General features: G+C 41.0%; 1 protein-coding gene across 9 annotated transcripts in view; it reads right to left on the bottom strand.

The window, feature by feature from the left end:
- Window positions 1-1,844: 1,844 nt before the first annotated feature.
- ARHGAP24 (Rho GTPase activating protein 24) overlaps window positions 1,845-15,596 on the bottom strand; it is a 353,302-nt gene continuing 339,550 nt past the window's right edge. For all 9 annotated transcript variants that reach the window (XM_043512432.1, XM_038400192.2, XM_043512434.1 and 6 more), the window contains 2 exons: window positions 10,628-11,696; window positions 1,845-2,682 (listed from right to left, as the gene is read on the bottom strand). In XM_043512432.1, coding sequence (XP_043368367.1) covers window positions 2,439-2,682; window positions 10,628-11,696 — 1,313 coding nt within the window. In that variant the 3' untranslated portion in view covers window positions 1,845-2,438. The remainder of the gene's footprint in view (window positions 2,683-10,627; window positions 11,697-15,596) is intronic.

The raw sequence follows: 15,596 nt of genomic DNA, 5'->3' as shown, positions 1-15,596 counted from the left end.
AACCCTCTCTCTGACAAAGATTCAAAAACTGAATAATCTATTCAGCTAAAATGCAGTTTACTAATAACATGATTTTTTTTAAAACAAGGGATATAGAGTACAAACTACTTTAATTAAAAAAAACTTGCTATTTTTAATACCCACATTAGAAGCAAAGAAATAATTGTTTCACCTACCAGTATTTTCCCTTTCCACTTGGGCAACATGAATAGGAAGTTAAATTTACCCCCTGTCCAGAGGTCCCACAGAAGACTTCATGCGTCTCTTGAAACCCAGTGTTAAGGGCTTAGGAGCACAGTACCCTCTGAATTTTACTACTGGAATCTAAACCAACATCCTTTGCCTAGTTGAATTAATCAGCATTATCTTGATCATCATCAATACTGCCAGCACAGACCAATATGAATTTCACTTGAGAAAGGAGTACAGGGTCCAGCCCAGAGTTGATGCGGCAATGTTACTCTTGCGACTGTAAAATCATGCAATACACATAGCGATTGTTATTTTGGCTTAATTGCTCACAGTGATTTTTTTTTCTGTTTGCTTAAAGCATCACTGTCAATTACCAGAGCTCCTTTAACAAGGAATTTTAAGTCAAATTCGGGGCCTTCCCTACATAGCATCTCCAAGGGAAATGGGGAGCCTCTTTGGAGCATTTAGAGTCAACCAATAATATGCAGAACTAGAGACATGATAAACCAGTTCAAATTCAGTCCTCCTTTTTAAATACTCCTACACATAGCTAACAAAATGGCAAATGAAATTTAATGTCGATAAATATAAAGTAATGCACATTGGAAAAAATAACCCCAACTATACATACAAGATGATGGGGGCTAATTTAGTTATAACTAATCAGGAGAAAGATCTTGGAGTCATTGTGGATAGTTCTCTGAAGACATCCACCCAGTGTGCAGTGGCAGTCAAAAAAGCAAACGGGATATTAGGAACCATTAAAAAAGCTATAGGGAATAAGATGGAGAATATCTTATTGCCCTTATATAAATCCATGGTACGCCCACATCTTGAATACTACGTACAGATGTGGTCCCCTCATCTCAAAAAAGATATAGTGGCATTAGAAAAGGTTCAGAAACGGGCAACTAAAATGATAGGGGTTTGGAACAGGTCCCATATGAGGAGAGATTAAAGAGGCTAGGACTTTTCAGCTTGGAAAAGAGGAGACTAAGGGGGGATATGATAGAGGTATATAAAATCATGAGTGGTGTGGAGAAAGTGAATACGGAAAAGTTATGTATTTGTTCCCATAATATAAGAACTAGGGGCCACCAAATGAAATTAATAGGCAGCAGGTTTAAAACAAATAAAAGGAAGTTCTTCACTCAGCGCACAGTCAACCTGTGGAACTCCTTGCCTGAGGAGGTTGTGAAGGCTAGGACTATAACGGGGTTTAAAAGAGAACTGGATAAATTCATGGAGGTTAAGTCCATTAATAGCTATTAGCCAGAATGGGTAAGGAATGGTGTCCCTAGCCTCTGTTTGTCAGAAGGTGGAGATGGATGGCAGGAGAGAGATCACTAGATCATTACCTGTTAAGTTCCCTCCCTCTGGGGCACCTGGCATTGGCCACTGTCGGTAGACAGGATACTGGGCTGGATGGACCTTTGGTCTGACCCAGTATGGCCAGTCTTATCCGTTGTTTATTGGAAACTGAACTAGAATGAAAAGACAGTTATTCTGGAAAAATCATGTGTTCAAGATTACTTAACCAGACCATCTCCTTTAGGATTTCAAATCATGGATAAAATGGCCTGACATTCCAAAAAACAAAAGATTATTATTTATAAAGAGTTCAGAGTCCAAAGAGAAAAGTCCCAAACTTGTCAGATGTTAATGGTATATTTTTATAAAATTATTTACACTTTTCTTTTTGGTCATGGGCAAGTCCATTGGCACAAAGAGCACAGCCACACATTAGCCTCTTGTTTTAATAACTAACATTATATATATTTGTTTATCTTTAGTTTCCCCCCACACACACAAGAAGGGTAACAAAAAAAATTGATATACAAAATAAGCTGATGGTAACACAATGCCAAAAATAGCTTATTATGTTAAGTGCAAGGGAGAAAAGCCTTGATATAAAGCTTGATTGCAACAACATTTCAGTTTAATACAAGACTTGCATTAAAATATTTTGTGAGATATGTCTCTCGCTCTCTCCTTAAGATGACTTTTTTTTAAATCTATATACACATTCAGTTGTAACACTTGATACTAGCATTATGAAGCATTCAAAAAGTACAATAACTTGATAAGTACACACTGCAGTATGGGTGGTTAATGTCTGTAGGTTTTTCCTCCTTCAATGGTTTACAACACTTTGAGTGCTAGTCTCAGTCAGGTGACCAGCCACCTGAAACAGTATAATACCCCAACATCCCTTCCCAGAATCCCACTGTCTCAGCTTAGAATGCTCACTGAATCCATATGGTGTTGCCTCTCTCCGGCCTGCGAGGCTCCACTGTTAGTTCTCCAAATGTTGAGAAAAACTGCTCCATCTCTTTTTGCAGCATGTCATTCCTCTTCTCTGCATCATCTTTGGCCCGCTCTGCATTGCGCATTTTGATTTCTACCATTGTAAACTTCTTTCTTTCCTGGTCCAGCTCATCGTGCAGGGTCATCATTTCTGCCTCAAGGGTGAGGTTTCTCTGTTCCAAGCTGCAGAAATAGAAGTATACAGATGACAGCCCTCACTGTATTACCCAGCCTAGCTCAGAGCAACAGCTTTTAATTTACAAAGCTTAGTCCAAGTTTCTTCAACGAGACAAAGTTAAAGTAACATGTTTCTTACTGGATGTTAAATGTTGAATTGTCTCCTACAAGGAATGACGGAATCTTCATTTCTTGGGCTATTTATAATTAAAGGATACAAACCACTGGAAATGTATATGGTAGGAAACAGCTCTGCATGTGCTAGGCAATGAACTAAATAGGTCTTTTCCTTCTCCAAGGGTTGATTCTGGTCTCACACTGGTTGTACACTGGTGTAACCACATGTCCCTGATCCTCTTTTTCTATTTGCAAATATTGATTCTACTGTTTGAAAAAATTATAGAATCATAGGTGAGAAGGAGCCACAAGCGTCATCTAATCTAACCTTCTGCCAAGATGCAGGATTTGTTGTGTCTAAACCATCCAAGACAGATGGCTATCCAGGCTCCTTTTGAAAACCCCCTAGTGAAGGAGATTCCATGACTTCCCTACACAGTATGTTCCACTGTGCTATTGTTCTCACAGTTAGGCAATTTCCCCTGAAATTTAATCTAAATCTGCCATGCTGTAGTTTGAAACCATTGCCTCTTGTCCTGCCCTCTGTGGCAAGAAGGAAAAATTTGTCTCCATCATTTTTATGACAGCCTTTCAAGTATTTGAAGTTGCTATCATGTCCCCCCTTAATCACCTCCTTTCCAAACTAAACGTTCCTTCAGTCTTTGCTCATAGGATGTGCATCCCATCCCTTTGATCATTTTTGTCGTTCACCTCTGGATTCTTCCCTGTTTCTCTACATCCTTTCTATACCACAATGACTAAAATTGGACTCCAGCTGAGGCCTAACCAATGTTGAGTAGATTGGTACTATCACCTGTGACTTGCATGCTATGCTGTTAATGAAACGCAAATTTGAATTTGCCTTTTTTTTGTGGGGGGGTAACAGCATCGCGTTGTGGACTCACGTTGAGGTTGTGATCCACCACAGCTCCCAGATCCTTCTCACCAGGGTTGCTGCCAAGCCAGTTATCCCCCATTCTGTATCTGTGCATTTGGTTTTCCTTCCATAAGTGTAGCACCTTACATTTGTCCTGGTTAAATTTCCTTTTGTTGTCTATAGCCCAGTTCTCCAATTTGTCAAGATCTCTTTGAATTTTAGTTCTATCCTCCAAAGTGTTTGCAACCCCCCTAGCTTTGTGTCATCTGCAGATTTGATCAGTATGCTCTCTCTTCCAATATCCAGGTCATTAATAAAGATGTTAATTAATACCAGACCCAGAAAAGATCCCTGTGGCCACTTGAGAGTGCCTTCTAATCTGACATCATTCCATTAATAGTTACTCTTTCTTTGCAATTGTTTAACCAATTACGTATCTAATCTACTTAATGGTAGTTCTATCAAGCCTGCATTTCTCCATCTTATTTCTGAGAATGTTGTGTGGGATTGTGTCAAAAGCCTTGCTAAAGTCCAGGTATATTATTATAAAGTCCTCCGCATATCCCTATCCACCAAACCAGTTACCTTGTCAAAGAAAGAAATCAAGCTTGTTTGGCATGATTTGCTCTTAGTAAATCCTTGCTGGCTTCATCCTCCAGGTATTTGCAAATTCAATGTTTTATATATTACTCCAGTCGCTCCCCAGGCATTGAAGTCAGGCTGACTGGTCTATATTCCCCAGCACCTCCTTTCCCCCCTTTTTAAAGATGAGCATTATGTTAGCCCTTCATCAATCTTCCAGGACCTCTCCTGTCATCTGTGAGTTTGTAAATATGATTGCCAGTGGCTCCAAGATTTCTTCAGCTAATTCCTTCAGCACCCTGGGATGAATAGCAGAAGGCCTTGCTGACTTGAATCAATTCAAATTAGTTGTAAGATCTCTGACATGTTCTTTACTTGTTTACTTTACGTGTTCTGCATCCCTTTCCCTCTATTGTCTATGATAACTTCATTAGTCATCCGGTCACGTTACGTTTTTGAAGTTGCAATTGATGTGGTTTGTGTTTTTGTTTTTCTTACTATATTTGAGGGTTTATGGTAAAGAACCAAGCACACTAATGGTATGATCTAATACATAATAATAATGCATGTCAAACACTGAATGTGTTCCAGCATCATCAATAGTCTCAGCACAGCTTGGAGAATTGTGATGTACATAGCTAAGGAACTGTTCCTCCTTTTGCTTTCTGTGCACTGTACCTTTATATTTCTAAAAACCTGCAGTCCAATGGAATCAGCAGCTATGGTGTGTTCCAGTTCAGATACAGATTGTTACAGAGGAGACATGCACACATCGTGCTGTCTCTTGTGAGTGGCAGAGATGGGAACAGAAGCCACATCTCCTGGCTGCTATTCTAGTGCTGTATCCACTATACAACTGTACTGAGGTCATAACGACAATGATTTTTTCCACTCCATGCTGTTATGTGCCATTATTAAGGATAGGCATAGAGTTTGGATACAATCACTCATCAGTTCATGCATCCTAGTCTCTCTTTTCCTCTTAGCAAAGATTTAATTGACTGTGTTGATGAAGCAGGAGAATTAACGATTGGTAAATTGTTCTCCATTTAACAACAATGAGAAATTTCTTTTCCTAACATGACTCAGCTTCACCTACTTTAACAGCTCTTGAACTGCATAGGAAAGTTTTGTGCAAAGTAGCAATGAAGAAATGCGCCTCTTGGCTGGATTTATAGATGAAGGGAAAATCCTGTTTCCACCCATTCATTTGGGAATTCTGCCTTACACAAAAACAATTTGAGTCTGATCTTAAGTTGCATGTCACAATGATGTAAGTGCTGAAGATGAAAGTCAATCTGGTGTGTAACTTGGTGTCAGTTTGAATCTTACCAATGGGCATATACATAACAACTAGCACTCACGATTTGAAATGCGGAAAGAGAGGCAGCAGGACTAAAGTAGATCAACACGTGCCCATTCTTAATTTACCTCTCCCCTATTATATGCATCACCCCTGGATTGCATGGTTGAGTTATATGACACAGTTGATATTCAGAACACCAGGAACAATGTGAAGCTGACAAGAATTATGTCAATTTCACGTCACTGCTGGGGGGAATCTATGAGGTAGCCACCGCTGGAACTATTCACAGGGAGCAGGGCACAAAGGAGAATATAGAGCACTAGTAGAGTAATGGAGACATCTTCCCTTCTGGAGTTACCTAGGGGTTTAGAATAGCATAGACACTCATAGCATCTGTGACACTGTCCATGGGGGAGGGAACAGACAGGGATTGCACTGATTCTAAAGTTTCATCATCTGGAAGAAAATGAGCATGTACAAGCTGCAGGCTGTAAAACATGAACTCCCCCCTTCCAGCACCCTCCTTTCCCGTCCCCGGAAAGAATACCACCCTCACAAGAAATTCCAGCACTCTCCCAATTACAGAAGTGAAGGGGTGGGGCCCTTGGGTTGCACCTGTACTTCACTGATAAACAATGCCCCATCCCCATCCTAGCTTATCAGCCTCTGACTAATCAGTGTCTCAAACTTTTTTGACATGACCTAAAACAGTGAAGTCTCACTGGTAGAGTTACCACCCACCCTGAATCTGTGGGATACTATTCATTTTCTTAGTCAATGCTACAAGAATTCACAAAGCCCTGACTTTACTGTTGGTACTCAAGAAACATTATCACATTGTGATACTAGTGTCAGGATTGTGGCAACATTCTGGAACAAACTTTATCTCACGATGGCTAAGTTTCAGCCAGCGGGACTAACTCAAAAAGGAAGAAAATCTAGCAAACAGGCCGACTCAAGTTCTAGAAATTTTCTGGCAAAACAATATTTTAACATTTACTATAAAGGTCAGTTTGAGTTTTGCAGGCTCTTAAAATCACATTTCATGGCTTATATGTAGTCACAGTCATGAAATAAAACAACGCTGATAACATCAAAACCTCAGAGATGACTCCTTTTTTTTTTTTTTTTTTTGCTATTTGCCAGCAGGATTTTTGCCATAGCCATTAAATATATTAACCATCTCTGTGTGTTGTACATACTCCATCCAGGGATTTGTGTTATACTTTGGGTTTCCTTTACATTGTTGGAGGACCGCTTGTACAGTTTGGAAGGGATGTGCCTATGAAACAGAATTATTAACTTCTATCATCATCACTATTATTTATTTGTACCCCAACAGCTTTACCTATGCTCCAAATTGAGTGAAAGAATAGAACCAAGTCTTTTGCTGGAGAGAACAGCACATTTTAAAGAATTGCCTCTTCTGTTTTAAGTGGTGATCAGACCAAATGATTTTCATTCTGCTTTCAAAATGCCTAAGCAACAGCAGCACCACTTTCCAGTTGTTAATCAGAGCTGCACTTACACTGCACTGAAGTAAACTGAAGCCACCTTATTAAATCTTAGATCATTCAGAGCGAACAGGAACATTTTCACATTCATGGTGACAATAGAAAAAGCCCAAGTAAACCATTTAATTTACAACATTTCAATGATGGAAAAAGTGTTTTCTATAACAGTACAGAATTCTTTGCTGGATGTATCTGAATGTCTCGTTCATGGGAAGAACCTAGAGCTGTGCTGCATTTGTACGCTGCTTTTGAACAGTTTGGATAAATTCATTATTTTAGGGCAGTCTATTGTTAAACAGTGTAATTCATTTTAGGTAGTGAAGGTATGGGGGAGATTATCCAACTCACCTAAGGGAGTGAGGCACACAAGTCCTATTGAAAGTCTCCCTCCTGCCTCATTTGATTTAATTTCAGTGAAGTGAACAGGCAAATCCTGTTTGTAGCTGAACTGGGTGCTGGGAACATCTGTACATGTGAGAGGAATTCCCTTACCTTCCCAGGTTGTGGAATGGGAGTAGAGCTACTCTGGCCTCAGGAATGAGAGTAGTCTATGGAGCCCTTTCCTCCCTCTCCTCATGTGGCCTTCAATAGCTTGCACTCCTGATCCTGATGCTTGCTCCTCTCTCAGGGATCTTTTGTACACAGCCATCTTGGAAGCGATCATGGAACTGCACTTCATGTGGCACAATGGATCGTGCCAACCCTAAAATTCTGCCCATGCAACTGGTTCCACTGCAGTAAGGCCCTCTGTACCCACTGATGAAGGAGAAAGATGTGCGGTTCTAAATATAAAGCTGGCCAAGAACTTGGAAAGCCACCATGCATAACCTTTCTCCTAATATGCTAGCATTATCATTGTTCCTCCAAAGTGCTCTCAAACATCCAGTCTGCTGCTTTTGCTTGGTATCCGTGCTGGACTTAACATGTAGGGTAGCAAAACTCAGCTCAACTCTATACTGAGCCCATGTTGAGGAAAAGTGTGCTACGTGTTGTTTAAACATTTCCAACAGGTTATTTTTACCCATTTGGATCATGGATAATTTAATGGAATTTTTAAAGCTAAGGAAGGTGACAAAGTAATTTTGTAAGAGAGCCACATTTTTTAAATAGTACAATTACTCAAATCCTATTATACTCCTGGGAAAATGAAAAAAAAAAGGTTTTCTGATTTGTTTGCAGCTTTTGACTTCCAGTTAGTATAGGTGTCTTAGAAATGCCACAACTGTGTTACAAAGTCACAACAAGTTAAAAAGAGCCTTGTTTGCATCTGTCATTCAGTGCCAGCACACTTAAATATGTTACATGAATAAAAGGAAATCATTTTATGCAAATAGAATTAATCTATGGAATGCATTGCTGCAAGATCTTATTAAATTAAATAGTTTAGTAAGATTAAAAAAGACTTAACACTTAATATGAATACAGATGGCATCTGCAGCTACTCTAGTTAAATTAAAACATAAGGGCCACCAGTCCTCCAACTTGAGGGCATAAACTGGGATCAGAATGAAATTCTCCCCAATAGTTCAGTTTGGCACAATTGGCCCTGTTCATTGGAGAGATTTTTCACTTAGAATCATAGAATATCAGGGTTGGAAGGGACCTCAGAAGGTCATCTGGTCCAACCCCGTGCTCAAAGCAGGACCAATCCCCAATTAAATCATCCCAGCCAGGGCTTTGTCAAGCCTGATCTTAAAAACTTCTAAGGAAGGAGATTCCACCACCTCCCTAGGTAACGCATTCCAGTGTTTCACCACCCTCCCAGTGAAAATGTTTTTCCTAATATCCAACCTAAACCCCCATCACTGCAACTTGAGACCATTACTCCTCGTTCTGTCATCTGCTACCACTGAGAACAGTAGATCCATCCTCTTTGGAACCCCCTTTCAGGTAGTTGAAAGCAGCTATGAAATCCCCCCTCATTCTTCTCTTCTGCAGACTAAACAATCCCAGTTCCCTCAGCCTCTCCCCATAAGTCATGTGTTCCAGTCCCCTAATCATTTTTGTTGCCCTCTACTGGATGTTTTCCAATTTTTCCACATCCTTCTTGTTGTGTGAGCCCAAAACTGGACACAGTACTCCAGATGAGGCCTCACCAATGTCGAATAGAGGGGAACAATCACGTCCCTCGATCTGCTGGCAATGCCCCTACTTATACATCCTAAAATGCCATTGGCCTTCTTGGCAACAAGGGCAAACTGTTGACTCATATCCAGCTTCTCGTCCACTGTAACCCCTTTAGGTCCTTTTCTGCAGAGCTGTTGCCGAGCCATTTGGTCCCTAGTCTGTAGCGGTGCATGGGATTCTTATGTCCTAAGTGCAGAACTCTGCACTTGTCCTGGCTGAACCTCATCAGATTTCTTTTGGCCCAATCCTCTAATTTGTCTAGGACCCTCTGTATCCTATCCCTACCCTCCAGCGTATCTACCTCTCCTCCCAGTTTAGTGTCATCTGCAAACTTGCTGAGAGTGCAATCCACACCATCCTCCAGATCATTAATGAAGATATTGAACAAAACCAGCCCGAGGACCGACCCTTGGGGCACTCCACTTGATACCGGCTGCCAACTAGACATGGAACCACTGATCACTATCCATTGAGTCTGACAATCTAGCCAGCTTTCTATCCACCTTATAGTCCATTCATTCAGTCCATACTTCTTTAACTTGCTAGCAAGAATACTGTGGGAGACCGTGTCAAAAGCTTTGCTAAAGTTAAGGAACAACACATCCACTGCTTTTCCCTCATCCACAGAGCCAGTTATCTCATCATAGAAGGAAATTAGATTAGTCAGGTATGACTTGCCCTTGGTGAATCCATGCTGACTGTTCCTGATCACTTTCCTCTCCACTAAGTGCTTCAGAATTGATTCCTTGAGGATCTGCTCCATGATTTTTCCAGGGACTGAGACAAGGCTGACTGGCCTGTAGTTCCCAGAACCTCCTTTGTCCTTTTTTTAAAAATGGGCACTACACTAGCCTTTTTTCCGCTGATGCATTTAGTGCAAGCCACTGCTGAATGCAGGATATTGCATTAGACATGCCACTGATCTGCTCCAGTGTGTCAGCTACTTCCATGCAATCCTCAAAGAGGTTAAAAGTTTGATTTGGATTTGCACCCTAACATCTGAAAGTTTTCTCCAAACCTTTGTGTGAGCTCTCCACTCCTCTTGGATCAGCAAATTTAGGCTGGGGATCTTATGGAAACAGACTCTTTAGTGAGACTTCACATCCTTACTAGGTTTAGGCCATCAATTTGAAAACAGTGATTCTCATGCTACACCAATCCTTCTGATCTTGGCTGGGAACATGAGGCATATGCAAATACCAAATATCATGGAAAGAAAAAGTTATGATTTTTTTCCCCAGTGTCAGACCAGGTTTGGTTTGAATTAGGGGGAAAAGGTTCAGGTGGGCTCTTATTTTATCCAAGCAGTTTCTCCATCTCTGCTACCAATTCCTATGTTCAGATTCACTGAGACATGGGAACACAAGAGAATTACTCTGCCTCTCATTTATATAAATTAGCACCTATGCCAGAGATACACCACATTACCTCTTTATCCTTGTTTCATACTCCACCTTCTGTTTTGCCATCTCCTGCTTTAAGCTGGACACTAGGCTGTGCAGAGCACTGTGGTTGCTCGTGTTGTTTGCAACAAATGTTTCACTGTTATCGCTGCTGCTGGTAGCCCGGCTGCTGCGTCCTCCCATGCTTCTTCGGTCAGTTTTACTCTCATAGTCTCCTTGGTTGGAGAGGTCTTCATGTGGTGGCCCATCTAGCACTGAGTCTTCAAAATTACCCCCATAAAAGTCCTGCTCAGGGCAGGTGGTAGTAGACGATCGACAGGAGTTGGAGTGTTCGGGTAGGGATATTTCACAAGAGGATGTGGACCAGGTGGCGCTATCTACGCTCTGTTTATCATCCGAATTCACCATGGAGAACTGCTGATGGACATTGTCATAGGTGGAGAGTCTGTTATGCTGGCCCGAATCACTCACCAATTCCTTTTGTTTACTGTCTCTCAACGTGACGTACCCATTGGGCATCCAGCTCAGGTTTCGGCTGTTAAGGGAGTTGCTGTGTGCATCTGTGCTTGAAATGCCCATTCGCACGCCTCCATTCTGCATGCTGTGTGTGCCCATTTTAGTAACTGGACCTTTCAGGGATGATGTTCTCCTGGCCTGCAGGGTACCATTTGGTAGGGTCTGGGTTTTCTCATGGCCCTCCACAGAGCTGCTGAAGGACCCATTAGTGACTATGCCACTGCCTTTATTAAAGGCTGGGTTTTTTTTCACCATGAGAGGTGGGCTTCTTGTGACATCAGGTTTGTGAATGCTGTTCCTTGGACTGTTTGACTTGCTCCCTGGCAGCACGGTGGGAGACCCATTGTCCGTGCTGCCCCTCTGGAGAGGCTCAGGTGTGTCCCAAGAACAGCTTCTCACCGCTGTCTCCTTGTTGTTATTGGTCTCTTTATTCTGGAGCTGACCAATGATCATTTTCTTCTGGATCTCATTGTTGTTATTGCACACCTCCTCCCCTGTCTGAAAGTCTGTGTCCTTGGGAAATAGCTGTTCATGTTCACTTATCATCACTGACATCAGCTGCTGGACTACTGCAGTGCCTGGAGGACGGGAAATGAACGACCATTAATGAGGTAGTTTCATTTGAGAAGTAAACAAACATTCTTTTAAAACAGATCTTTAAAGATTTCATAAAGATGCATCTAGTTAATATACACTTAATTTATGCATTTACTATTATATATGTAGTTTAATTTACCTAAGCATTTAATATTTGCTATTACAACCTTCATGCCACCTCATCCTATCTCCTCTTTCTGGCGCCAAATCACCACACCACAATCAGTTCTGTATTGCCCCCTTTTCAAGGAAGAAACAAAAATCTGCCTGTGTGTCTGCTAGTGCACCTTCCTACCCACTCTGCGCTGGCTCTGGTGAACTGGCCAACATCTTGAGAGCAGAGCCAAGATTTTGCTCATTCCTGTTAGCACATGCTCTCCCCCTGCAAAGAGCCTGCCAATGTAGGTAGCCAGTGCAGGAGCAGAAAAGAGCTCCCTACATCTCTGACTTCAATATTAGGGCATATAGCAGCCGAGAATGTTTTAAAGGAGATATTATCATGGGGAATTAAAACAAATATCCCAAGACAATATCTGCAATTGAAAACCACTGGGACCATACAGAGAGATTAAGAATAATAATAAGATGAGTGATGTAATTGTAACATGCGAGTTTAAGCTCAATACACCAAACATCTTTAAAAATGGACTGCTAGGCTGGGAATGCACTAGCCAGTCTAATACAAGGGATTGAAGGAGGAGAGGGTTTCTGGCCCATTAACTTCTTAGCCTATCAGAGCTGTGTGAGATATTTAATATAAAAACCTTTAACCATTCAGAGATGAGATTGTGACTGGCCAATAAAGTGTGTCATGCTGTCACACTATGTGGAATCCGCTGCTGGTAACACATAAATCACAGCCTTAAATAGATTCATAGATACTAAGGTCAGAAGGGACCATTCTGATCATCTAGTCCGACCTCCTGCACAGCGCAGGCCACAGAATCTCACCCACCCACTCCTATGAAAAACCTCACCTATGTCTGAGCTATTGAAGTCCTCAAATCATGGTTTAAAGACTTCAAGGAGCAGAGAAGCCTCCCTCAAGTCACCCATGCCCCATGCTACAGAGGAAGGCGAAAAACCTCCAGGTCCTCTCCAATCTGCCCTGGAGGAAAATTCCTTCCCGACCCCAAATATGGCGATCAGCTAAACCCTGAGCATATAGGCAAGATTCACCAGCCAGATACTACAGAAAATTCTTTCCTGGGTAACTCAGATCCCATCCATCTAATATCCCATCTCAGGGGATTAGTCCTATTTACCCTGAATATTTAAAGATCAATTACTTACCAAAATCACATTATCCCATCATACCATCTCCTCCATAAACTTATCGAGTAGAATCTTAAAACCAGATAGATCTTTTGCCCCCTCTGCTTCCCTTGGAAGGCTATTCCAAAACTTCACTCCTCTGATGGTTAGAAACCTTTGTCTAATTTCAAGTCTAAACTTCCTGGTGGCCAGTTTATACCCATTTGTTCTTGTGTCCACATTGGTGCTGAGCTTAAATAATTCCTCTCCCTCTCCTGTATTTATCCCTCTGATATATTTATAGAGAGCAATCATATCTCCCCTCAGCCTTCTTTTACTTAGGCTAAACAAGCCAAGCTCCTTAAGTCTCCTTTCATAAGACAAGTTTTCCATTCCTCGGATCATCCTAGTAGCCCTTCTCTGTACCTGCTCCGGTTTGAATTCATCCTTTTTAAACATGGGAGACCAGAACTGCACACAGTATTCTAGGTGAGGTCTCACCAGTGCCTGTATAACGGTACTAAACCTCCTTATTCCTGCTGGAAATGCCTCTCTGATGCATCCCAAAACCGCATTAGCTTGTTCACAGCCATATCACATTGGCAGCTCATAGTCTCCTATGATCAACCAATACTCCAAGGTCCTTCTCCTCTTCCGTTACTTCTAATTGATGCGTCCCCAATTATAACTAAAATTCTGTTATTAATCCCTTAAATGCATAACCTTACACTTCTCACTATTAAATTTCATCTATTACTATTACTCAGTTTACAAGGTCATCCAGATCCTCCCTGTATAATATCCCGATCCCTCTCCGAATTGGCAATACCTCCCAGCTTTGTATCATCTGCAAACTTTATTAGCACACTCCCACTTTTTGTGCCAAGGTCAGTAATAAAAAGATTAAATAAGATTGGTCCCAAAACCGATCCCTGAGGAACTCCACTGGTAACCTCCCTTCAACCTGACAGTTCACCTTTCAGTAGTATCCGTTGCAGTCTCCCCTTTAACGAATTCCTTATCCACCTTTTGATGTTCATATTGATACCCATCTTCTCCAATTTAACTAATAATTCCCCATGTGGCATGGTATCAAATGCCTTACTGAAATCTAGGTAAATTAGATCCACTGCGTTTCCTTTATCTAAAAAATCTGTTACTTTTTCAAAAAAGGAGATAAGGTTGGTTTGGGACGATCTACCTTTTGTACAACCATGTTGTATTTTGTCCCATTTACCATTGACTTCAATGTCCTTAACTAATTTCTCCTTCAAAATTTTTTCCAGGACCTTGCATACTATAGATGTCAAACTAACTGGCCTGTAGTTACCCGGATCACTTTTTTTCCCTTTCTTAAAAATAGGAACTATATTAGCAATTCTCCAATCATTCAGTACTACTCCTGAGTTTACAGATTCGTTAAAAATTCTTGCTAATGGGCTTGCAATTTCAGATGCCAATTCCTTTAATATTCTTGGATGAAGATTATCTGGGCCCCCCGATTTAGTCCCATTAAGCTGTTTGAGTTTTGCTTCTACCTCAGATTTGGTAATATCTACCTCCATATCCTCATTCCCATTTGTCATGCTACCATTATCCCTAAGATCCTTTTTAGCCTTATTAAAGACTGAGGCAAAGTATTTGTTTAGATATTGGGCCATGCCTAGATTATCTTTAACCTCCGCTCCATCCTCAGTGTTTAGCGGCCCCACTTCTTCTTTCTTAGTTTTCTTCTTATTTATATGGCTATAGAACCTTTTACTATTGATTTTAATTCCCTTTGCAAGGTCCAACTCAACTCGACTTTTAGCCTGTCTCACTTTATCCCTACATGTTCTGATCTCAATTAGGTAGCTTTCCTTCCTGATCCCTCCCATCTTCCACTCCCTGTATGCTTTCTGCTTCTTCTTAATCACCTCTCTAAGATGCTTGCTCATCCAGCTTGGTCTACAACTCCTTCCTATGAATTTTTTCCCCTTTCTTGGGGTACAGGCTTCCAATAGCTTCTGCAGCTTTGATTTAAAGTAATCCCAGGCCTCCTCTACCTTTAGATCCTTAAGTTCTTCAGTCCAATCCACTTCCCTAACTAATTTCCTTAAATCACACAGCACCCCACTTCGCAACACATTATTATAAATGTTCCTTGTCTAGAAACCCATAGTGCACACACCACACAACTTCACTTTAATTTACAGAACTATCATTTGGAACTAGACTTGGGTAAATAACGATGCATCATTGCATTATAGATATATTCTACAGAACCCTATTAGGGAGTACTAAGAGTCTTCCAGTAATGAGGTCAGGTTGGTTATAAACACCATTTTAAAGTTCCTGGAAATGTTTCAGTGGCATGGTGTGCTCTTTTAAACAATAATTTCCCACTGGCCAATATAATTTTATACAGTTTGCATTTGAATATTTGAGCTTTTTTTTTCATCAAATACATCTACTAAAAATTCAGTTTGCCACGGGGACTTGTAAACATTTGTTTGTTTGTTTTCTTTGGAATACTGAAAATCTGCACTGCTTTGTAACAGCTTTGATTCTACCATAAGAAATAGTGGTGGGAAAAAGTCAGCTTCCTTTCACAAACCTCTTTCTTTATTCATGCATATATTATATCT

Source organism: Dermochelys coriacea, chromosome 4 (genome assembly GCF_009764565.3).
Source record: "Dermochelys coriacea isolate rDerCor1 chromosome 4, rDerCor1.pri.v4, whole genome shotgun sequence".
Taxonomy (NCBI): Eukaryota; Metazoa; Chordata; order Testudines; family Dermochelyidae; genus Dermochelys; species Dermochelys coriacea.
This window is presented reverse-complemented; position numbering and strand designations above follow the sequence as displayed.